Source organism: Octopus bimaculoides, chromosome 12 (genome assembly GCF_046866305.1).
Source record: "Octopus bimaculoides isolate indiv1 chromosome 12, ASM4686630v1, whole genome shotgun sequence".
Classification (NCBI taxonomy): domain Eukaryota; kingdom Metazoa; phylum Mollusca; class Cephalopoda; order Octopoda; family Octopodidae; genus Octopus; species Octopus bimaculoides.
The window spans coordinates 21,906,129-21,933,663 of NC_142939.1; the positions used below are offsets into that span (position 1 = coordinate 21,906,129).

At 39.3% G+C, this 27,535-nt stretch overlaps 1 protein-coding gene across 2 annotated transcripts in view; it reads left to right on the forward strand.

Annotated features, from left to right (window-relative positions):
- The first annotated feature begins 16,113 nt into the window (after positions 1-16,113).
- The window catches only part of LOC106874184 (glyoxylate reductase/hydroxypyruvate reductase), a 33,125-nt gene continuing 21,703 nt past the window's right edge, over positions 16,114-27,535 (forward strand). The window contains exon 1 of one of the 2 annotated variants that reach the window (XM_014921840.3): positions 16,114-16,440. In XM_014921840.3, the coding sequence (XP_014777326.1) occupies positions 16,209-16,440 (232 nt within the window). In that variant the 5' untranslated portion in view covers positions 16,114-16,208. Of the gene's footprint in view, positions 16,441-27,258 lie in introns of those variants that run through there. The other variant, XM_089360871.1, reaches the window with a different exon arrangement.

A 27,535-nucleotide genomic window follows, 5' to 3' on the forward strand; every position in this document is an offset into this window, starting at 1 on the left:
TACATACGTACATACATATTTATGTACGTTGTGTTTGCATGTATTCAAATGTTTAGGTGATTCAAAATGAAGCATTGCCAAATGTTTTTCTACGAATACACAAACACAACACGTACACACACACACACAGAGCACCACACAGACAGAGAGATAGACAGATAGAAGATAGATCGATAAATCGATAGACAGACAGACAGATAGATAGATAGATTAGGTAGGTAGATAGGTAGATAAATTGATGTGGTTATATTAACAAAGTGTGTATTAACAAAAGCAAAATATCTGTAATTTTATACTATTCCTAAATCAGTAGTCGGCGATATATATATATATATATATATATATATATATATATATATATATATAAATATATATACACATTTTTAATCAGATATTTAAATACATCACCGAAGGTAATATCTAATTCCAATAAATTTATGCTACAAGATCCCTCAGACATATTTTTTGTATTTACATAGAGAACGGCGTCTAGATTCTTTCACAACCAACAATAAAAGAAAAAGAACGAATCGAACTAATGCGCGTAACGAAATATATATGTATGTATGTATGTCTGCATTCGTGTGTATGCATGTATGTGTATGTGTATGTATTTATGCATGCATGCATATATGTACGTATATATATGTGTGTATGTCTGTATATGTCTATGTATGTATGTATGTATGTATGTATGTAGATGGACAGCCGACAACTGATGAAGGGTCGTTCTTCATGTTACTTGTCCCCTTTTCCATTTGTTTTTCTCGTTGTTTGCGTATTCAACTCATTTGTTTTCATATTTCATGTTGTTTACATTTTGAGACGTCCTGTAACCATATATGCACACACACACACACACACACACACACACACACACACACACACACACACACATATATATATTATTCATATTATTATTTGATTGAACGCCACGCATATATTTCCAAGTAAGTTTATGCATAGCAACTACACATTCTCTTTTTCTCTCTTTGTTTCTTTCTGTGGAAGAGCGTAGGCTCGAAACATTAAAGACTTTTTCACTTCCCGAGATTTATACTAATACATATGTTTGTTGTCTACACCACGTTTCTTCGTCATTTGTTTTTTTGTGAATTCTCCATGTATATATATATATATATATATATATATATATATATATATATATATATATATATGTAGTGAAACTACCTCCGGCCATTAGATACAAACTACTATCACCATTACATACAATCTTCTCATTTAAATATAAATAAATGCGAGCGTAGTAGAGAACCCAATCCTTGTCATCACGTGACTGATCATTATTCGAATCGGCAAATTCTACGAACCTTTCCCGCCAGAACGCAAACTGACCAATCACGGCCCCTAATAAGGTCACGTGATAGAGTAAAATTCTGAAGCCATCGGGAGCCCATAGTTTGTTATAAATAGATTTAACTCGGCAACCAAATTTGTCTCGGTCCAGTTTCTCTTTGAGAACTGTTCCGTGTACCACACGACAGCAGCAGCAGTTCCAGCGACCACTTCAACAGCTTCGTCCAGCCAACGATGACCACCGCCGTCGCCACATCAGCAACAAGAGTCTACGACTACTATCCAGCATCATCGTCATGACCAACACGATTCTACGATTACTACTACCGAGCATCAATCTCCACCAGCGTCAACACGACTTACTATGTACACCACACCAAACTACCGCGGCACATCTCTCTCTTCGATTCTGTTAGGTGACTCAGCTTCACCACGGTAAATAAACAGACAAGAGTTCTTAAACAGACAAGAGTTCTTAAACAGACAAGAAATTCTCAGCCAGCGACGAACATCTGTATAACAAGAATCACGGCCCGGCATCGATGCCACGACATCACAACTAGTGATCAGCTCTGCCAAACTCAGCCAACTCACTTTCACATACAGAACTTTTCCTATAGTGTACACAAGAACTGGTATATAATTGCTCACGTGTTATTGACTCTTTTTCTATCTGCTGTAATAATACACATACACATACATGTATCACTCACATACATACTTTTCTTTGTACGACGGCCTGTCTTTGATTATGTTCTTATATGTCGCATTCACACTCTCACACAGACATACATCTTTAACGCTACAATAAATATATCTGTTATTCATCTTATACAGTTGTGGTCTTTCATTACTGGTCATCTATGTTATCGTCGCATAACATAATAGTATATCATCATTGATATATTATTGTGTGTTCGACCGTGTGACGCGTTTAAATAAAAGGAGTCCTCTGTTTTTCCATTCGTCACCATATCTCCTTTTTGAGTTCGCACGGTCGTCCCTTACATATATATACACACACACACACACACACACACACACAGAATAGGAAGTTTTAGGCCACTGGTAATCTAAACTAATAGGTATACTGCTTGAGTGCTCCAATTGATAAGCCACTAGGATCCAAGTTCACAACGGGGGCTGGAATTGGGGATCCGTAGCCTATTTCTAAGTCAGCGGGTATAAATTAAAGGAAAATGGAAACAAAACCAAGGCAGGACAAGCTCATTTAAGTTATTTCAATGGTGAATCGAAGTAAGGAACAGTTAATAATAACGTCTTACAGCTGTTTCTGGGTAAATCCAGGTAATGGATCATTGTGTATATATATATATATATATACATATATATATATATATATATATATATATATATATATATATATATATATATATATATATATATATATATATATATGCATACATATATATACACTACGATGCATTTTTAATGCAGTTAGTATTCGTTTTTAAACACAATATCATCCTAAGTTCTATTATCCTATCTATGTTTTATGTGTTGTGAAAAACTGAACCTATCTCATTTACATTATTGTCACCCTTTTGAAGCAAACCAAAGGAAAGAATTATATTCTTTGTTTATATATAACATGAAGTTATATAATCATATATTGCCACATATAAAATGAAAGTGAAGTGAAGTAAGTTGATATGTAGATATGTAATTGCAATGTAATCATAGTTTGACTTATGTTAAAGTAACGGGCATGCATACACAAATGTGACCATCAAATTTCTTTCCTCATAACTTCCAGAAAAATGGATACTTTTTAATGAAATTTTCTACAAATTTGCTGCAGATGGTGTGGATTCTAATTATACATGAAGTTGTTGCGTAAAAAATTTGGGGAGTGGCGAGAGGTGTTTCAGAAGATTCACAGCTGTTGTCTTTGTTTCCTAACTTTCGTAATAATTGATGTTTTTAAATGAAAATTTCGACAAGCACCTTTCAGAGCGTGTAGATTACGAATATTTTAGAATTTATTATGAAAATTTATTATGAAAAATTGGTCAGATAGCACACATGCTTACTGGCCCCGTTACATTTATTTTTTCATCATAAATTCCGATATAATCGAATCTGCGCTATCTGAAGTGTATTTGTAGAAAATCAATAATAAATATCCATTTTTCCGAAAGGTATGAAAAAAGAAAGACGTTAAGGCTCATATGTGTAGGTATGCTGCAGCTATCTCCGGCCGGTTACTGTATATCATTGCGCATGCGTTGCCGGAAGTCCTCAGGAAACGTATTTAAAATGATAATAATAATAATAATAATAATAATAATAATAATAATAATAATAATAATAATAATAACAATAATGGGAACAGGCCCAACTTATGGGTAGTAAGAGCTCTGCAGTCCTGGTTGACAATCTTACTAGAGATGATGTCTCGATAAAAATACCGATTGGTGGCTAACCTTAAAACACATACTCCAATGTTGAGTGAAAATGCCTTATAAAAGTGTATCAAATAATGGTGCTAATGAGGCTGGAACCAAACGTGAAAGCCTTTTCACCCGGCAGGTTCCCTTATCCCACCTTCTTCTCCCCCAGAGCCAGAGAAGAAGGTGGGATAAGGAGGCAAACCGAAACGGTAGTTGTGCTAGAGCATAACAGACCGGTGGTGGACAAGGTGCTCTACATATGCTATATAGCTGATGTTGCATGCCTCTTTGACCCACGAATAGTAAAGAATGAAGGAGAAAAAGATAGATAGATAGATAGATAGATAGATAGATACAACCTTCTTAAGTACGAAATAGCCCGGCTATGGAAAATAAAGAAGGTAAAGATAATGCCAATTATTGTTGGGTCCTAAAGATCAGTACCAGAAGGCATCACGAGGAATATAAAGGGAATTGGAATAGAGTGCGCAGTAGAACTGTTACAAAAGGCTTGCCTCCTTGGCACGGCCAGAATAATCAGGAAAGTATTAGACAGCTGAAAAGAACGAATAGCATGGTACCGTAGGCTGCAGGTAGTAAGCCCGCTACACAGGCAAGACTCCAGGAGTTCCAACAAAACCTGCGATAAAGAGATAATAATAATAATAATAATAATAATAATAATAATAATAATAATAATAATAATAATTATTATAATAATAAACACATTTATACGAGATGCTTACAGCCCCTAGGTGTTTTCAAGCAGTCACCCGTCTAAGTAATAACTAGGCTAAGCTCGACGTTGCTTAACTTCAGTGATCGGACGAGAACCGTTGCATTCAACGTGATATGGCCGTAAGCAAACATGTGAAGGCACATGGCTCAGTGATTAGAGCGTCGGGCTCACAATCATGAGGTAGTGAGTTCGAATCCTGGACTGGGCTCTGTGTTGTATTCTTGCGCAAGACACTACATTTCATGTAGCTCCAGTTCACTCAGCTGTAGAAATGAGTTGTGATGTCACTGGTGCTAAACTGTATCGGCTTTGCTTTGGATGAGATCGGTGGCGTGGAGAGGGTAGACAGATATGCATGGACGACCGCGGGTCTTCCGTAAACAACCTTGCCTGGACTTGTGCCTCGGAGAACTTTCTAGGCGCAATCCCATGGTCATTCATGACCGAAGGAGTCCTTTACCCTTTATATATATATAGCTCTTTACCCTTTATATATATATATATATATATATATGTTCTTTCTAGCATATCGGATGTCCACTTAGTGGTCATCCCTTCTTACACACACACACACACAAACACATATATATACATATGAAATTGTAAATCGCAGATTCTGTCCTCAATTACAAGTGCAAGAATTCTCCACTACAGCTGTTGGTGGTGCAGCAGCAGCAGCAGCAGCAGCAGCTGCTGCTACTACTACTACTACTACTACTACTACTACTACTACTACTACTACTACTACTGCAAACTCAAAGAAAAATAGCATACTCACCGATAACACTCGAAACGCTTATCTCGTTTCTTTCCCAGTCGCCTACAATGGTTGAGTGTTCAGAATTTATCGCCACTTCAACAAACTAGACACAAAGAGAAAGACTTGTGGGATGTATGGATCAGGCATTGATTGACATAGCAACGTCAGACGATCGTGAGAAAAAATAAGAATGGAATATATAAACGTAAATCGAGTCCACTAAATACATTTTTATTGATTAGTTTTAGGAACGATTATATACATCGATGTTTCTGATTCTAGGCTATGAGACAATGGTAACGCAGAGGTGTCTCCGTGGTTATACGCAATCACGGTCGTACACATCCATGTACATTGCGTATATGAGTTTTTGCGTGTTTCGCATATGTGTTAATGAGTGAGTGTGTGTGTATATATCAATTATTGGCGACAGAGGCGGTATTAATACGAAAAGGCAATCTTTATAACCAGATTAACATGGATGCCTTGTTAGAAGACTGAATATTGCGTTATTAACCTTGAGAGATCTCATATAGGCACTTAGTGCATTAAAGCACGCACACACACACACACAGTGTATGTATGTATGAGTCTCTACCTCTCTCCTTCTCTATCTCTTCATATATATATATATATATATATATATATATATATATATATATATATATATATATATATATATATATATATATATATATATATATATATATATATATATATATATATATATATATATATATATATATATATATATATATATATATATATATATATATATATATATATATATATATATATATATATATATATATATATATATATATATATATATATATATATATAGGCACAGGAGTGGCTGTGTGGTAAGTAGCTTGCTTACCAACCATATGGTTCCGGGTTCAGTCCTACTGCGTGGCACCTTGGGCAAGTGTCTTCTACTATAGCCTCGGGCCGACCAAAGCCTTGTGAGTGGATTTGATAGACGGAAACTGAAAGAAGCCTGTCGTATATATGTATATATATATATATATATATATATATATATATATATATATATATATATATATATATATATATAGGGAGAATTCATAAAAAAACAAAAGACAAAGACAGGTGGTGTAGAAAACAAACCGATGTATTAGTATAACGCTCGGGAATTGAAAAAGTTTTTAACGTTTCGAGCCTACGCTCTTCCATAGAAAGGAACACAGAAAGAAACAAGGAGAGAAAAAAAGTGTGTGTAGTGGTCAGTGATCTATCATGGCAAATGCTGGACAGAAGGGTCACACAGGAGAGCTAAGAAGAAGGGGAGATTATTTTATTCTTTTACTTGTTTAAGTGATTTGACTGTGGCCATGCTGGAGCACTGCATTTAGTCGAACAAATCGACCCCAAGACTTATTCTTTGTAAGCCTAGTAGTTATTCTATCGGTCTCTTATGCCGAACCGCTATGTTACGGGCGACGTAAACACACTAACATCGGTTGTCAAGTGATGGGGGTAGAGACAAACACAGACACACACAAATATATTCATATATATACATATACATACACGGGCTTCTTTCAGTTTCCATCTACCCAATCCACTCACAAGGCTCTGGTCGGCCCGAGGCTATAGTAGAAGATACACACACACTCTCACACACACACACACACGCACATGCATATAGACAAACATTTCCGTTTCCGTCCACCAAGTCTGCTCACAAGTTTTTGGTTGGCCACTCAGTGGGACTGAAACCGGAACCATGTGGTTCACAGCCACGCCTGCACCCCTTTAATTTGGAATGAGAAGATCTGGAACAGCTGACTTGATATTTAACCTGTGTTGTCTTGACGACAGTATTTTTTGGTACTGGTGGCAAATACACACATACGCAAACACACAAACGGATACACGCGTGACAAGAACTATACACGTACAGTGAGAGAGAGAGAGAGAGAGAGAGAGAGAGAGAGAGAGAGAGAGAGAGAGAGAGAGAGAGAGAGAGAGAGAGAATGAAGAAGAGGGGGAGGGTAGAAAACAAGAAACATTAAAACATCCGATGTCAAATAGGTCAGCGCTGAATCAGCGACGCCAAATGGTGGTAACAAAACGTCGCATGCCTTTTCCATTCACGCATTTCTATATTTTCGTAAGCAGCAACCGCATCTCCTTGTAATGGCTGGCCTCTCACCTGTGTCTTATTGTTACAATCTTCGCTTTTGTGTGTGTGTGGGGGGGGGGGGGTGCTCTCCGCAATTTCTCGAGAAAAGAATCTACTGGCCTTCTGACACTTATTTACTTTGCATCTTTGCCGATCGATTTTACTAGAAAGAGTAGCATATTTCGTCTCAAAGAACATAGCTTTTCTTTTATAATTGTTTCACACTGAAAGGTGAATAGTTGGGATATCTTACATGGGTGGATGAATGGATTGATGGATCAATGGTTGAGTCGTTCGGTGATTGAATGTGTGAATGGATGGTTAGATGTGTGGATAGGTGGATAGATGGACTGATGGATTGATGGATTGAGGAATGGATGGATTGATGGATCGATGGGTGGGTGGATAGATTGATAGATCGATGAATCTCTGGTTGGATAGGTTGATAGATGGATTAATGAAAGGATGGATGGATTGATGGATCGATACTTGGATGGTTTGATAAATGGATGGGTGAATGGATGGATCGATGGTTGGATGGTTAGATGGGTGGATGGGTAGATTGATGGATCGATGGATTTCTGGTTGGATAGGTTGATAGATGAATTGACAAAAGGATGGATGGATTGATGGATTGATAGATCGATGGTTAGATGGTTAGATGGTTAGACGACTGGAAGGTTAGTTGGTGGATTGATGGATCGATGGGGTGATGGTAGCCTGGATGGTAGGTTAAATCGATGGCAGGCTATTTGGCTGGCTGTATCAAAGACTAGCCGGACAGGTAGCTGGGTGGATGGACGTTAGCTGATGCAGCAGCAGCAGCTGCAACAGCGACAACAACAACAACAACTGCAGCGGCTGAGGACTTGCAGTTATGGTATTCCACGGAATGGAAGATTTCCAGGTGTTCTCTCTTGCGTGGGAGGAAGCGAAGGAAGACGACGGAAAACTTGCTTATCAGCTGACCGACATTGAAGAAGAAGAAGAAGAAGAAGAAGAAGAAGAAGAAGAAGAAGAAGAAGAAGAAGAAGAAGAAGAAGAAGAAGAAGGAGAAGGAGGAGGAGGAGGAGGAGGAGGAGAAGAAGAAGAAGAAGAAGAAGAAGAAGAAGAAGAAGAAGAAGAAGAAGAAGAAGAAGAAGAAGAAGAAGATAGAGAAAGAAAATCTACGGGTAAATGAAGCGGACGCGGTGTGATAATGGAGGAGAAGGAAGAGGAAAGTATGAAAGGTGGAGGGTGGCGTATGAGATCGAGAAGACATTCTGAATTCTGCTGCTGCCGTTGCTAGGCAACTAATTCCACCAGATTATTCATTGAGAACTCTTGAAGACTTTAAAATATTGTCGACTAACCTCAACTTCCTCTGCACTTGTTTAGTGGGAGATTACCGTCGAAACAACAGCAGCAACAGCATCGCTACTACTACTACTACTACTACTACTACTACTACTACTACTACTACTACCACCGTCACTGCCACTAGCACCACCGCTACAACTGCTGCTGTTACTGCTACTGTTACTTTTGATCCTACTACTAGTACTATTACCACAACAACAACACCGTTCCGCCGCTGCTGCTACTACTACTACTGCTGTTACTACTACTACTACTACAACTGTTGCTAGTGCTGCTGCTGCTGTTACTACTACTACTACTACTACTACTACTACTACTACTGCTGCTGCTGCTACTAGTTTATTGTGTTGATGTTATTGTCACGTTTGTTGATCGAAGCGGCGCTTGACTTAGTGGCGAGGGTGTTTGTCTCACGACCGTAGAGGTGTGAGTTCAGTTCCTGAACCGGGGTGACCCCTTGTGTCATTCCTTGTTCAAAGCACTTCATTCCGCGTTGTTGCAGTCTACTCAGCAGTAATTAACTACCGCCCGGGTTCTGCGGGCACTACCGGGTCCCCTCCTTACTGTTACATCCTGAATGTTTCGTTGAGTTCAACGGTGAGCGAGAGCCGAGAGAGAGAGAGAGAGAGAGAGAGAGCCGAGAGAGAGAGAGTGTGTGTGTGTGTGTGTGTGTGTCTGTGAGAGAGAGAGAGAGGAGGAGGAAGCTGAGAGAAAGAGGGGTGCATATGCCTACAAGCGAACCTAAAACAGTAGCGTAACAAAGGGGTGGCAGCGATGGGGGTAGTCCATTCTGGGGTGACGCTTTCTTTTGTGTGGTGGCGGAGCAACACCTTTGGATCTGTAATATAAGTTTGTATAGAGGGCAGGAAGTCGAGTGGAGACAGAAAACTCAGAGGCTGCTCCGAGAAGTACACACTCAAGCTAGCGAAATTACGGTAAATGGTACTTTATTTCCCGTTGCTCCAGTTCACTCAGCTGGCAAAAATGAGTAGTACCTGTATTTCAAAGGGCCAGCCTTGTCACACTCTGTGTCACGCTGAATCTCCCTGAGAACTATGTTAAGGGTCTAGGTCTGTGGAGTGCTCAGCCACTTGCACGTTAATTTCACGAGCAGGCTGTTCTCTTGATCGGATCAACTCGAACCCTCGACCTCGTAACCGACGGAGTGCCAGCTAGAAGGCAGGAAGTCGGGTGAGGGCGAAAAACTCAAAAGCTACTGCGGGAAATACACACGCAAGCTAGCTACTACACAACTGAAAACAATAAGTGAAAACATGGTAAATGTTCGGGAGTGACGGCTGGTCGTACCAAGCAGTGTCCACGTTCTTATTATTGATGTGTTTGTTATTATCGTGAAGACGGGTGGCTTTGTAGTATGATATTCGGCTCAAGATCCTAAGGACGTGAGTTCGATTTCCGGCGACGCGTTGTGTCCTTGGGCAAAACACCTTGTTTCACATTGCCACAGTCAACTCACCTGGCAAGAATGAGTTGTACCGGTAATTCAAAGGGCCAGCCTTGTGACATTCTTTGTCACACTGAATCTCCCTGAGGACTACATTTTGGCTATACGTGTCTGTGGAGTGCTCAACCACTTGCACGTTAATTTCACGAGCAGGTTGTTCTGTCGATCGGATTAGCTGCAACGCTCGTCGTCGCAATTGACGGAGTTCCAGTATTGTGAGCTCTCTATGTGCGTGTCTGCTGGTTGTGGGATGATGTTGCTGTTGTTGTTGTTACTGAGACCAGGTCAATAGATCCTTTTTGATATGTATGCATGTATGTACATATGTGCGCGCGCGCTCGTTACACTGATCAACTTTGAAAGCATTTTATACATATCTTTCAGATCATTGCGTAAAATATAATAGGAAATACATCCCTTACAGTGAGGTCGCATAGCTGTGGTTAGAGCATCGGGTTCACAGTCATGAGGTAGTGAGTTCCATTCCCGGACCGGGCTGTGTGCTAAGTTCTTCGGCAAGACACTTTATTTCATGTTGCTCCAGTTCACTCAGCTGTAGAAATGAGTTACGGCGTCACTGGTGCCAAGTTGTTTCGGCTTTTGCTTTTATCTTGGACAACGTCGGTGGCGTGGAGAGCGGAGGCTGGTATGCATGGACAACTGCTGATCTTCCAGGAACAATCTTGCCCGGACTTGTGCCTCGGAGGGTAACTTTCTAGGTGAAATTTCGTTGTCATTCATGACCGAAGGGTGACGTTACCCTTTTTTTACATCCCTTACATAAGACATATATAGTCATCGGGTCGAGTATGTTCACATGGTGTACATATATATATATGTATGTGTGTGTGTGTGTGTGTGTGTGTGTTTCTTTATTCTCTTTTACTTGTTTCAATCATTTGACTGCGGCCAGGCTGGAGCACCGCCTTAAAAGGTGTTAGTCGAAGAAATCGATCCCAGAACTTATTCTTTGTAAGTCTATCGGTCACTTTCGCCGTACTGCTAAGTAATGAGGTCATACATACACCAGCATCGGTTGTCAAGCGATGGTGGGCAGACAAACACAGACATACACAAATACATACATGCATTATATATATGTGTGTGTGTGTGCGTGTGTGTGTGTGTGTGTGTGTGCGTGCGTGCATGTATTTACGCCTCTGCCCTGGGGACTTAACTGCTTCCTTCGCTCCTTTTGCTACACTTTTATATCAATGAACTGACTTGAAATTGCATTGTTTCTGTTTTTGCTTGTATTTTTTTTCTTCTTTTTACTTGTTCCAGCCATTTGACTGCGGCCATGCTGGGGCACCGCCTTGAAGAGCTTTTGTCGAACTAATCGACCTCAGGACTTAGTGTTTAAAATCTACTACTTATTCTCCATCGTTCTCTTTTGCCGAATCGCTATGTTACGGAGAAGACACCAATACTGGTTGTCAAGCGGTGGTGGGACGCACCCCACCCACACACAAATATAAATATAATACAGTTCTATATTTAAGAGATGAGGAATTATGTACATTATTTACACTTGACAGATATTTGTCCTCATCTTGTTTGTTGTTAATACAACGTTTCGGCTGATGTACCCTCCAGCCTTCATCAGGTGTCTTGGGGAAATTAACACTTACAACAAACATATAGCAAAATACACACACACACGCTTCACAATATACAAACACACTCACATACACACACACGCACATTTCACTTAGCACTAACATACATACACCCAAATATGTATGTATGAATGTGTGTGTGTGTATATATATATTCGCCATGCTGGACCGCTGAACTCTACACTGTTTTTGTCTCCGTTTTTTTTTTATTCTCTCTCCATTTCCCCCCTCTTATTCCTTTCCGTTGAAGAGCGTAGGCTCGAAACGTAAAAGACTTTTCCATTGTTCCCGAGCGTCAAATTATTACACCTGCTTGTGGTTCCTACACCTATCTCGGCTTTTATTTTGCTGAAAATTTGAACTATATATACATGAGGGCTTCTTTCAGTTTCCGTCTACCAGATCCACTCACAAGGCTTTGGTCGGCCCAAGGCTATAGTAGAAGACACTTTCCCAAAGTGCCGCTCTCGTAAAAGAGACGCCCGGGCCGGACCGCCTCCCACCCTAGTTACACTATTGCTGTCATGTAAAATGTATAATTATTAGCCAATTACGTGTACTTACTCATTGCATACACACACACACACACACACACACACACACACACACACACACACACACAATTAGCACACATATACATCAAAAGATGCGCGCACACACACATACATAAACATACACACTCTTCACAAAATATACAAGCACGCGCGCACACACACACACACTTCACAACACATAAAGACTCACAACACACATATAACAAAATACACACACATACACACTTCATAATACACAAACACACTCACACACACTTCACAATATACAAACACATCCACTCACACACGCACTCACATTTCACTTAACACTAACATACATACACCCAGAAACTTCACTTAACACACATACACACACACGCGTGCACACACACACACACACACACACACACACACACACACACACATACACACCCACACATACTTCACAAAACACAAGCGCGTAGCCAAAACGACACATACATGCACAAACACGAGCTAAACAAAAGTATTACAGTAGTAAGGGAAGTACAATTATCTGTGAATGATAATGGATGAGAGAAAGAGAGAAAAACAACAAAAACAACAAAAAATACGAAAAAATTACTTCGATGACGTCAAGATATTGGTATCGATTTTTGTCTGTGTTTGAATGTCTGCGATAACATGTCAGCATTATCAGTCTCTTCAACTGGCTTTCATAAATGTGATACCTCATTTACAGAAGCGGCGCAATATTACAGCTAAGAAGGCCGAACAGAGAAATGTGTGTGTGTATTATTAATTTTTTTCTGTATTTTTAATGACTGTTTTTTTTTTGCTTCTGTTTTATGCCGGCGTGGCTGTGTGGATGAGAAATTCATTTCCTAACCGAATGGTCATGCGTTCAATCCCACTGCGCGGCACATTCGGCACTTGTCTTCCACCATAGCCCCGGGCTGACCAAAGCCTTGTCAGTAGATTTGGTAGACAAGGAAACTGAAAGAAGCACATCCCCTGTGTGTGCGCGCGCGCGTGCATGTATATCTATCTATCTATCTATCTAGTGTGAAGTTACATGGCTCAGTGGTTAGAGTATCACGCTCATAATCATGAGGTTGTGAGTTCGATTCCCGGACCAAGCTGTGTGTTGTGTTCTTGAGCAAGGCACTTTATTTCTCGTTTCTTCAGTTCACTCAGCTGTAGAAATGAGTTGCTATGTCACTGGTGCCAAGCTGTATCCGTCTTTGCCTTTCCTTCGGATAACATCGGTGGCGTGGAGAGGGGTGCCCGGACTTGTGCCTTGAAGGGGAATTTTTTAGGTGCAATCTCATGATCATTCATGACCGAAGAGAGTCTTTACCCATTACCCTATACATCTATACCCCCGAAAATCCCTCATATCTCAACAACCACTTGTCCGATTTACACGAAACTTGTTTTATTCCGTTCATATGCACATTTCAAGGGAAACTTAATTCATAGTATTTCCCTATTTTTCACCAGTTTGGCTGGATAACATTGTAAGCAAGCAAGCAAGATTCAAACTCACTTTTAATGTATTATAGATGTGTAGTTTAAAAAATAATTTTTTAAAAGTTGTTCCATATGAAGTGAGTCAGTGATATCTTGATTTCCGGTGCACTTCGAAGACCTCAGCAGTTGAATTTTTGTTTGTCTTACTGGAAAATTTAATCAATAGGAGTGCTCAATGATTCAACAGGTAGTCAGTGCTATCCATTGGATTAAACAACCGGAAGTATGCACATCAAATGTCCTACACACAGAAAACATGGAATATTTACCAAAAGTTACATAGAATAGCTCTTATAAAAAGAAACAAATTAAAAAAATGTATCCCATTACTTCTCCATAAGTGCAGGCTGGTTGCGTCATTGTGTGGTTTGCTTCCTAATCCCATGGTTCCGAGTTCAATCCCAATGTGTGACAATTCGGGCAAGTGTTTGCTACTATAACCGCAGGCCGATCGAAGTCTTGTGAGTGGATTTTGTAGACGGAAACTGAAAGAAGCTCGTCACACAAACACACACACACACACATATACATTTGTGTGTGAGTGTGCGTGTGTACGCACGTGTATGTATATGTGTCTATGCTTTTCCTCCACCGTTGCTTCACAACTTGGTGATTCGCCAAAAAAGACCTATAGAAGAAGTTATCAGACTTTAAAAAAAATAAGTTTGGTGGGGGGATTCCTTCGACTAAAAATTCTTCAAGGCGATGCCCCAACATGGCTACAGTCAAATGACTAAAACAAGTAAAAAACAAAAGATTAGTAAGCAGAGGTGTCTTAGCAGTATTGTAGGTATTTGAGCAAATCAATGCATTATGCCTTATGGTATATACTGGGTTTAAATTTTGGCACAAGGCCAGCAATTTCGAGAAAGGAGAAAAGTCGACTACATCGACCCCAGTACTCAACTGGTACTTTTTTTATGGACCTCCAAAAGGATAAAAGGTAAAGTCGACATCGACGGAATTTGAACTCAGAACGTAGAGAAGGACAAAGTGCCGGAAAGCATTTCGCCCGGCGTGCTATCGATTGTGCCAGCTCGCCACCTTACTCTGTAAAATCCTCACTGAGAATATCTTTGCCTTTCATCTTCTCGTCGTCGACAAATAAAGTACCGGTCAAGTATTCGGGTGGATATAATCGATTATATCCCTCCTTGTCCTCTTCCATCAGTTTTCTGGCCTTCCACCTTTGTAAGAAAATGTTAATCTATTAATCTTAGGTGATGGACTTAATCCATCGCTGATTTAACCACACCACTTGATTCATGAGTGGCTTAAGTGGAGGCCTCTCTCTAATAAACATTAAGGTCTGGTTTCCGGTCTGCGGGTAACTTAGTCCCTGTAGCGAAGCTAGGGGGCGCGATGGGGGCGGCACTTTTGGATTTATTGTATAAGACTGTATAGGACGTAAAGCCCGGAGTTAAAGGGCTAATTCAAGGACTGCCTTCGGCAGTACACGATCTAGTTACACCGCTGCTTGTTCCATTCCTTCTACTTGTCTGGAGTTCCTGAAAATAGTCAAGGTACAAAATCGTTTGAAAAGTAAGCTGGCCTATACTGAAAGATAGTCCAGCCGTGACCAATGGATGGATGGATGGATGGATGGATGGATGAATGGATACTATGAATCGAAAGTAATTTAGCTTCTAGGAACAAAGAGTACCTAGACAAGTATAAAAATAGCAGCCAAAATCTCCTTCAAATTACTCCGAACCGTATTTAGAATACTGTGATAGACACATCAGGTAATGCAGTTCCAGATACACTATGATCGGAGGAAAAATAGATTGGACTGGCATGGTTGGCTTACTTTTCATCATAGGTCTGCTGCTTGCCGGATTGGGACGAACAGGTACTTAACATCACGACATCGACGACTACAACCACCACCACCGCCACCACCACCACCACAACTACATCCATGACTAACACCGCCACCAACAAAAACAACAATAACACCACCACCAACAACACCACCATCACCACAACCACTACTCATATCACTACTCCCGCTCCCCCTTCACCACTACCAACAACAACAATTGTTAGTTGGTAACATCATACAATTAGGAGATTCTAAAAACCGTTGCCATTTAATTTCTTGTGAACATTGCCATAGAGACGCTAAATGTATTTTGTTCTTTTTTTTTTTAACGTCAAAAGCGTTGAAATAAAGTCAACCAAAAACAAAAAAATAATAAGAAAAAGAAAGAAAAAGAAAAAAAGAAAGTAAAGAAAAGGAAAAAAAAACATAATCTTCAAGATGTCACTGCTAAACGGGCAATGGTGTCCACTGAGGATATTTGGGTGATGTTTAAAACAACAAAAAACTTATTAAATTATGCTCAGGTGTTTGTGTGGCCAATCCTTGTCTGGTAAACGCGTTTATATAACGCGTCGGATTCCTATGGCCGGGATTTATGTGCTGTTAAATGAGGGTATAACAGTGAAATCATGGGCCTCGGACGAAATAATGCCCAGGGACAAGTTACTGGAAGTCTTAAAGGATGGCTACGATGGATTACTGTGTACCATCGCAGAAAGCGTCAGCACGGAGATCCTAGATGCAGCCGGTAAATAACATATTTATCCTCAATATATTTCTTTGTTATAGTGTCCATCCGTTATTGTTTTTGTTCTCACGTTCTCACTTAAGGTCGCTCTGAACTCTAGGGTCTTACAAGCAGCGAGTTTTAGTTTTACAGAGTACTTCCGGCAAAACCACCTCGTGAAGATACATTCCCCAGGCTGACATAAGCAGCAGCAGAATAACAGATAATATTCACACCTGAAGACTTTCTTAACATTGGAAATAATGTGGAATCGTTCGTTAAGCTTTGATAATGCTTTATTAGATTTAAACAGAATCCTTGCTTTGGGGAATTTTCCATCATTGGCTTTTTACAAACAAATGCCACGCATGGACGAGTTTGTGTTGATACCTACATCATCTGGTCTGCAATTTTTAAAATTTTTAATTCAGAATTTCTCATCCGCATTTCACTCATCATTCTTCCTTCATAATCTTCTTATTCTTTTTTCTACTGGAGATATGGATAATATGTATATATCTGAGTGAAGGCGTGTGGCTTAGTGGTTCTGGTATTCGGCCCACGATCGCAAGGTCGTGAGTTCAATTCCCGGCGACGCGTTGTGTCCTTGAGCAAGACACTTTATTTCACGTTGCTCCAGTCCACTCAGCTGGCAAAAATGAATAGCACCTGTATTTCAAAGGGCCTGTCTTGACACTCTCTGTGTCACGCTGAATATCCCCGATAACTACGTTAGGGGTACATGTGTCTGTGGATTGCTCAGCCACTTGCACGTTAATTTCACGAGCAGGCTGTTCCGTTGATTGGTTCAACTGGAATCCTCGTCGTCGTAACCTATAGAGTACCAGTATATATCTGAATCTACTGTGATTCCATTCTTGGATCGATTATCATTCAGTCCTAAGTACTCGAACGTTCTATTCTCATGATTGTTCCACTTCAAACTCCTTTCTCATTACTGTATTCATCTTCTCAAACATTTCATTTCCACAGAATACAAAATCATCCGCCATCATTGCCTAGAATACCCATCAGTTTCCTCCATACACTATATCAGAGAAATAAAGCAATATCATAAACACCCACAACTCGCTCTACTTTGATCAGTATAAAACTGACCTTATACAATGACCAAAGTGAATCATTCAACCCATGCATACATCTATTCAGTTTCAGATACGGCCTAAGGAACACCTCTCTCCTGTATATCGCCCTACAAAAATGTTGTGGTGAAATCAAAAGTCTGCCCTCACCAATTCATAACTGGTACACTTAGCATTATTAAGCGCATGTCTGAACATATCATTACGTTTCAGGACAGCTGACAAATCAAGTAGAACCGAGTGTGTGGTAACAATAGAGCTAAATACAAATTCACATATACAATGTCCTGAGTAATTCTGGTGTATTTTTTGCACTAGTAACCCAATGGAGGGCTGTCTTTGGTCCACATTTCCCATCTTCTAATGTTTGCTGCACTGCTTCCGTCACTAACAAGTTCTGTCGCTCTACAATGCCATTTTTCAAACGGACTGTCTGCGGCAGTAGCACAAGTTTCAATGTTAAATTTTGCATTCATTTGCTTCTAATAATCAATGTTAAACTCATCCACATTGATTACTTAAAAAGAAAAAAAAATTACGACTAGTAATTCTAAAATGAGATTTTTTTTTTATTTGTTTCAGTCATTTGACTGCGGCCATGCTGGAGCACCACCTTTAGTCGAGCAAATCGACCCCAGGACTTATTCTTTGTAAGCCTAGTACTTGTTCTATCGGTCTCTTTTGCCGAACCGCTAAGTTACGGGGACGTAAAAACACCAGCATCGGTTGTCAAGCGATGTTGGGGGGACAAACACAAACACACAAATATATATATATATATATATATATATATATATATATATACATATATACGACAGGCTTCTTTCAGTTTCCGTCTACCAAATCCACTCACAAGGCTTTGGTCGGCCCGAGGCTATAGTAGAAGACACTTGCGCAAGACGCCACGCAGTGGGAATGAACTCGGAACCATGTGGTTGGTAAGCGAGCTACTTACCACACAGCCACTCCTGCGCCACAATATATCCAAATATCCATATATCCACAATAAAAATATATTCCAAATAATCTTCACTATTTTCTTTATTTTGATTACACTTGTAGCAGAGAATCTAAATCTGGCATCAGACAGATGCAGACTACAGGATATTTTATCAATGCGCTTCGTCACGTCAAGACAAACAACGATAGAGTTTCCTTCCGAAGAGATAATCTCACCGCTGGTCTCACTGGAGATCTTCTAAACTTGTGAAAAATCTGACAATTTTTTATCTGTTTTTTTTTTTTTACTAATTGTCAGTCATTAAACTGCGGCCATGCTGGGGCACCACCTTGAAGAATTTTTTGTCAAATGAATCGATCCCAGCACTTAATTTTTAAAGCCTGGTACTTATTGTATCAGTCTGTTTTGCTGAACTGCTAAGTTAATGGGACGTAAACACACAAACACCGGTTGTCAAGAGGTGGTGAAGGAGAAAAACACAGACAAAAAGACACAAGCACGCGCGCGCGCGTGTGTCTATATGTATATATATATATATATATACGATGGGTTTCTTTCAGTTTGTGTTTACCAAATCCATTCACTAAATTTTGGTTGGTCCGAGGTTATAGTAAAAGGCCTTTTCCCAAGGTGCCACGCAGTGGGATCGAACACAGAACCATGTGGTTGAGAAAGCAACCCCCTTACCATATAGCAACACTTCATAATTCCAAAAATTCATAATTCTTGATGTTTTATTCTTCCGATCTAAGAACACCAATTTTTCTTTAAAGCAGTGTTTCTCAACAGGAGTCCATAAGATCCTTAGGAGCCCATAAGGTCCTTAGGGGTCCATATTGCTCTTAAGGGTCAACATAAGATTTTGGTGTAAGAATTTATGGTGCTATTAAGTTAGACATGGCCTGGACCAATCTTTGGTCAAAGCATCTAAGTTTATATATATATATATATATATATATATATATTTTTTTTTTTTTTTTTTTTTTCGCAGGCCCCTAACGGGAGCCCGACTTCCTCTTGCTTCTGAAATGCCGAGTTCCAGAAGCCTGAAGGAGTTAGACTCCCGTTAAGGGCCTGCGAAACTTGAAGTACTACAGAACGGAATGAAACAGTTTTAAACGATACATGTAACTCCTACTAAACGTGTTGAGTTCCCTTTTCTTTCGTTTGTCCACTTACACGTGTGTGTGCGTGTATATATATATATATATATATATATATATATATATATATATATATATATATATATATATATATATATATATATATGTATGTATATATATATGTAAGGGTGTTCGGGTTGAATTTGACGGTTTTTTTGTCTCCTTTTCTCAGGAATGGCTTGATGTACCAGTGAACTGTTGGCCGCGGTGGGCAGCATAAAGATTAAAGTTGTAGTTAAGGAAAAGTTAGCTGATATGGAGGACTGGAAGCCATCTGAATATTGGAAAAGAGTTACCTGTATTACGATGATACGCGCCAGATATCAAAATGCCAACATTATTATGACTGCTGCTCAATGTTCTGTGAACTCTGTAAAAGCTGTAAATCGCAATAGGAATAGCTGCGACGGATACGAAGTCGTGGCCAGCAGGAAGGAACACAACAGGCCTTCTGACTGTCTGCATATCAGAATTCATCCAACAACTGCAAGACAAGAAACTTTGGCTTAACTAAGACAGCTATGTGAAGCTCTTGGGGCTGTTGGTTGTAAAACCCTCCCTGGAGAGCCATATGTGTGGCAGTGGGATTCGGCTCTTTAAAATACCTAAATACCTCCGAAGAGATTCTGAAGTGTTCGTCGGAGAATTTCTACGATTCCACCTGCTCCAGTTTCTAACCTCGTAATTGTTATTCCATAGATTGCTATGTGTGAGGCGCAGTTTAGAAAGACACTTACCGCTCTGCCTGCAATTCCAAGGCCGAACTGGTTTCCCAAGATCAAGGAGGTGTTCGAAGACCTTCACAGAGACCCAGTGAAGAACGCACGCATCGGGTTCCGGAGCTGTCTTGAGGCCATGGTGGAAGCTGAGGGCAGTTACTTTGAGTAAACTGCTATCAACCAACCATAATCTAGTTGGTATTTTTTTTTTCAAAATACTTTTAAGGGCATATCGTGTTTTCTTTTCCTTTGCAAACTCTCAAGTTTAGCTCAAAACCCTATATATATATACGCTGGATTGGTCTGTTAAGACGTCCTACCCACCCCTGGCGACAATGGCTATTAGTGAATTAGAACTATGCAGACACAAAGATCGGTTAAATGCTATGTTTTGTCTGTTTAATTATTTGTGTCTAGTTTTCCTTTTTTCTTATTGTTTTGTCATTTTTTTCTCACCAATGTTGCAGATGTAATACTGATGCGATGTAATATATCTAATGTATCATATCATAGTATATCCGACAATAGTATAAAAGTTTTGTTTGGTAAAGCGGAGATGAAACAGTTGAAGTGTTATGCAATAAAGCACGTTTGCTCAATCCAATCTCGCTTGTTTACACTTTTATATTTGAAGCCATAAGCTTTAAACTTATATAAAAATACCATTATTATTATTATTTACAGGATTACAATGTTGGCGCCGTATAAAAAAACCATTCGCACCGAAACAGGAGTGGCTATGTGGTAAGTAGCTTGCCTACCAACCACATAGTTCCGGGTTCAGTCCCACTGCTTGGCACCTTGGGCAAGTGTCTTCTACTATAGCCTCGGGCCGACCAATGCCTTGTGAGTGGATTTGGTAGGCGGAAACTGAAAGAAGCCCGTCGTATATATGTATGTATGTATGTATATATATATATATATATATATATATATATATATATATATATATATGTATGTGTGTTTGTGTGTCTGTGTTTGTCCCCACCTCCATCGCTTGACAACCGATGCTGGTGTGTTTACGTCCCCGTAACTTAGCGGTTCGGCAAAAGAGACCAATAGAATAAGTACTAGGCTTACAAAGAATAAGTCCTGGGGTCGATTTGTTCGATTAAAGGCGGTGCTCCAGCATGGCCGCAGTCAAATGACTGAAACAAGTAAAAGAGTAAAGGGTATATATATATATATATATATATATATATATATATATATATATCATATTCTTTTATTCTTTTGTTTGTTTCAGTCATTTGACTGCGACCATGCCGGAGCACCGTCTTGAAGGGTTTCAGTTGAAGAAATCAACCCCGGCACTTATTTTCTAAGCCTAGTACTTATTCTATCGGTCTGTTTTGTTGAACGGCTAAGTTACGGGGACGCAAACACATCAACACCGATTGTCAAGCGGTGATGGGGGGGACAAACACAGACACAAAGACACGCAACATATACAACACACACACACAAATTGTAAAGTGACTTTATGGACACCTTGTATATATGTGTGTGTGTGTGTGTGTGTGTGTGTGTGTGTGTAATGTAGGTTAAGTATAAAGAATGACTTGCCGAGTACCGCTTTCGTACTCGGTTGAAGTGACCACCAAATGTGTACAAGAATGTAATCGTTTACTTAACACATGGGAAAGATAAGCATGCATTTTCAGAGAACCATGAAGTAGTGAAGATGGAAATTTATCATGAAGAAGTAGACAATCGGTTATTCTTGCGTGCAATATACGAGGGGTGCCAAAAGTTCCAGGCTTTGGATAAAAGAAAATAGAGGAGGATCAGTTAATTATGATTTTATCAACATATTCCCCTCTCAGACTCACACACTTATTGCAGCGGTCCTTCAGTTTTTCTAAGCCCTGTAAAAGAACTCGGAAGGTTGTACCTCCAGCTAGGACTTTCGCAATACCCTTAAAGCCAAGGACTTTTCTGCACTCCCTCGTACATACATGTGTGTGTGGGGGAGTATATATATTTGGGTTTTACAGAAAAACAAAAGGCGGAGACAGGTGTATAAACAACAAACAGGTGTATTAGTTTAACGTTCGGGAAGGTGGGAAAGTATTTTACGTTTCGAGTGTACGCTCTTCAACAGAAAGGAACACGAGGAAATAAACACAGAGAGAGAGAGAGAGAGAGAGAGAGAGAGAGAGAGAGAGAATTTAAAAAAAAAGCTTTAGGGACTAGCAGTCAGGGTTGCTAAAAAGTTCCTGGCTTTGGTTAAAAGAAAATACAAGAGGATCAGTTAATTATGATTTTATTCATCATATTCCGCTCTCAGATTCACACACTTATGGCATCGGTCCTTCAGTTTTTCTAAGCCCTATAAAAGAACTCGGAAGGTTGAACTTCCAACCAGGGCTTTAGTGATGCCCTTAAATCCAGGTACTTTTCAGCACCCCTTCGTATATGCTCCACCGGATATGGTTATAAAGTATGCAAACTGTGATGTGCACAAAATTTTAAGGCACTTTTCTCCTACACTGATCGTATTGACAAATTCCAATACTTGGCATCAAATCTCTTTGTAATCAGTATCACTTTTATGTTGGGTTCCATTCATTCACGATTGTGATTCTGCTTTTGGATCCAAGCGTTTCTAATTAATGGACATGAGTGCTACATGGATGTCTTTTAAGAGCTTGTTGTTGTTGCTGTTGTTGTTGTTGTACTTATTTTATTGACGCCAGAAGGATGAAAAGTAAAGTTGACCTCGCTGGCATTCGAACACAAAACGTAAAAAGCGGCTATATGCATTTTGTCCAGCGTGCTAACGGTTCTGCTAGCTCACTACTTTAACTTCCCAAATTTTGGCACAAGGCCAGAAGTTACGAGAGAATGGATAAGTCGATTACATCGACCCCCATTTTCCAAACACACAGACAAAACGACTCAGACGAGCGACTACGATAACCCTGCTTCGCTTCTGCGCGCAGGGTTAATAATACTAGCGGTCACTCGGCCTTCGCCCGTTCTGTACTGTACTCAAATGTATCCATAAGGCATCTATAGTAATGCCCATGTGTCAGATCGTAGTTAAAGGCTACTAGTCGCCACTCTTCACGAGAAAAATAACTAAATTCCAACCTGACATGTCATTGCTCTGACGTTTCCTGTTCTCTTGGAGCGAGCATTCCTGGCTGCATTACTTTGAAGTTGTTCTGTTAATGCCTGTTCTTTTAAGTGGGCTTGCCTATCGGCTTGAGACTCCAATCTCCGTCTGGTGTCTCTTGTTCCCTCAAGCGGGCTTGCCTGGTTGTTCCAAACTGAAGTTATATTTCTCGTTGCGCTTGTGTCTCTACGGCATTCCGTTGTCTCTGAGAATGGAGCTTGTCCTGCCTTTCCTGTTGTCTTTCCCTAGCCCTTCGATTTCTGGAGCGTCGAGTTTCAGATGATTGAAACGTATTGTTGTCTTCTAAGCATAATACTGAATGCTGTAAATCAAAATATCTAAAAAAAAAATAATAAATAAAATAAAAAATATATCCTGTAACATTCAATTCATTCTTTGTTTCTAAATTCACTCATGCGGCTTTATTTCATCCAACTACCAAGCTGCATGAACATTTGTCCAGTATAACAATTATAACTTTTATAGATATCACCAAACTTCACTTCAAAAAACGAAAACACGATTGCTTCGAACCATAGCACATGTAACACAAGGAATGTTCAAATAACGATATAGTTGAAGACTATCTATCTATCTATCTATCTATCTATCTATCTATCTATCTATCTATTTATCTATCTATCTATCTATACATACATACTTACATACAAACCGATTTGTACAGTATCACACCTGATCTTACCAATCGGTTTCGCACTTGGGATTCAGCGGAGTATTAACAGCTCGATTATGTAACTGTGCGCTCTTCAGAGTGTCCAATAACACTATCCGTATCACGTCCTCACTTTGTTGTTTATTTTGTTATTGTTTTTTTGAACTTATATATATATATATATATATATATATATATATATATATATATATATATATATATATATATACATACATAGGGATGCCCCTTGAGTTGTCCTTAGAAAGCTAGATGTTCCCGAAAAGATGCTTAATATCATCATTTCTTTCATCAAGGGATGATGGCTTCTGTTAGATCTAGCGGGTACATGTCCGATTCATTCACAGTCTCAAATAGGACAAAACAAGGTTATGTTCTTGCACGACTCTTATTTGCCTTGTATTTCTCCGCCATGTTGAAAACAGCGTTCGTGAGTATTAAAGAAGAAGTATAGTTTAAGTACAGAACCGGTGATGGCTTGTTCAACCAACACTTCTTCAAAGCAAAAGCTAAGACTTTGGTGCAAACAGTTCTATATTTTCTCTTCGAAGACGATTGTCCACTTGCATGTCTTGAGGACATGCAATGGATTCGCGTGCATCGAAGGCTTCTGGTATGACCATCAGCATCCAGAAAACTGAGCTTGTCCATCAGCCCTTTTGTGGTCATCTTCCCACTGTTGCCCCTTCTGTATATGTTGATAGGAAAGCATTAAAAGCTGCTTCCTCCTTCACTTATCCTGGTTCCAGTGTGTCCAATAATGCTAAGGTGGATATAGAAATTGAGTCCAGAATCGGGAAGGCTAATTCCATTTTCGGTAAGCTTTGGAACAGCCACGACGTATCGTTGAAGGTGAAAGTCAATGTTTATAGGTCAGTGGTTTTGACAATATTGCATTACGGTGCTGAATCTTAGACCCTGTACCAAAAAGCACATCAACCAGTGTGACATTTTTTTATGTGCAATGCTTGCGTAATTCTCCATAAAACCGAGTGACTATATTCGTTACAGTGAGATGCTAACAAAATGTAACATATCAGATATTGAAGCCATCCACATCAAATTACAGCTTAGATGGTCAAGTCATGTCTCACGTATGAGTGACATCAGAATTCCGAAGCAACTTCAAGACAAACTAAAAGACAATCTCAAATGATACACATCTCCTTCTCTTCCTGGGAAAACAAAGCATCAGAACACAGGACCTGGTGTCAGTCCTGCTTCTCTACAGTTCAAAGATTTGAGCAAATTCGACTCCAACATTAGGACCAACTTTATGCAAGCATGAAGGCTCGCCGACAAAACGCTGCTCCTCTTATGTAGTTTTGTCGCACGAACTAAAGCAGGTGTTGCCGTCCACCCAAGAAAACACATAGTGAATGATCCACAAGCACTCGAGCAAATTGAGTCCTCAACTTGATCCCTTTGCCAAAAGGTTTGCAAGGCCTCAAGAGATACATTCGTGTCCATAGAACATGATCAACGCTTTATTTTACTGAATCCTCATCTGTCGTTCACTTCGAGAGAATCCATCATACATACATTTATATATATATATATATATATATATGTGTGTGTGTGTGTGTGTGTGTGCATGTGTGGTTAATGGATAATAAAACGAATGGTTTATACCTGGTAGCTTATCATGAAAGACGGAAGATGAAATCTATGCTAGATGTGTGGAAACAATTGTCGTGATTAATAATGAATTCTCGTATATTCCATCTTCCGTCTTTCATTTGGCATAAATATATGTGTGTATATATATACATATACGTATATATGTATATATATGTATATATATGTGTATATATATATATATATATATATATATATATATATATATATATATATATATATATATATATATATACACACACATCTATATATTACTCTCTTTTTTTACTCTTTTACTCTTTAACCTGCTTCAGTCATTTGAGTGCGGCCATGCTGGAGCACCGCATTTAGTCGAACAATTCGACCCCAGGACTTATTCTTTGTAAGCCTAAGTTACGGGGACGTAAACACACCAGCATCGGTTGTTAGGCGATGTTGGGGGGGGGGACAAACACAGACATACAAACATATACACACAATTACATATATATATATATATATATATATATATATATATATATATATATATATATATATATATATATATATATATATGACGGACTTCTTTCAGTTTCCGTCTACCAAATCCACTCACAAGGTTTTGGTCGGCCCGAGGTTATAGTAGAAAACACCTGCCCAAGGTGCCACGCAGTGGGACTGAGCCCAGAACCATGTGGTTGGTAAGCAAGCTACTTACCACACAGCCACTCCTGCGCCTGTGTGTATATATGTGTATATAAATAACGATTTATATACACATATCTATATCTACCTATTGATGTGCATACATATACATACGTTTGCATGTGAGTGCATGAATGTGTGTGGGTGCGCGCATGTTGGTTTTACATTTTGTAGACTTAATTTGCCTTCATTCATAATTGTCACTCACTCCCACTCCGTTTGTTGTTTTAGCTTTCTCTTCCTATCGTATTGACAGTGTCCATAATTTATCTTTACAGCTTCCACACTTCTGAACTTTAAATTGTAACGGTAATTTATTCCCCACCCTCAAGGATCAAATTAGTTAAAAACACGCAACAAAACTAACCTATTTTATTTAGTGAATATAACGGTCAACGTACAATGCTCTGGCGGAGGTAACGAATACGTACATCACCCATTTTCGGCGTAACAAAAATCCTAACCCTAACCTTAATCCTAACCCTAAAAATTAACCCTAAGCCCTAACCGTAACCCTAATCACCGGGTGTACGTATTCTTTACTTTCGTCCAATGCTCTTTTATAAGTATACTTTTTATAAGATTAGTTTCAACGCATGATTTCTTATCGACATTCTTCCTTTGTACTGTCCCTTCTACATTTTGTCCATTGTGGTTAATAAAAAAATTCATTTTTCCAAAACAAATTCAAAAATAAAACAAATAGATTTCATAAAGCTATCGGTTTCCGTTAATAAAGCGTTTTGACAAACGCAGCGTTTTGACATCGTGAAATGAAACAAAAATTGTCACTTTTCGAATTCAAAATATTTAGAGAAGTGTTTCGTTTTTATTGCTAAACTGTTTTATTGCTAAACAATGTCCAAGATCTACGTGACACGAAAAATACCCGAGCCTGGAGTAAAACTGATGCGTGATAAAGGATATCAACTGGATTTTTGGGACTCCGACGAAGCTATCCCACATAAAGAACTTGTTAAGAATTTGAAGAAAAAATATGACGGCTTATATTGTATGCTCACAGATACTATTGATAAAGCTGTGCTGGATGCTGCAG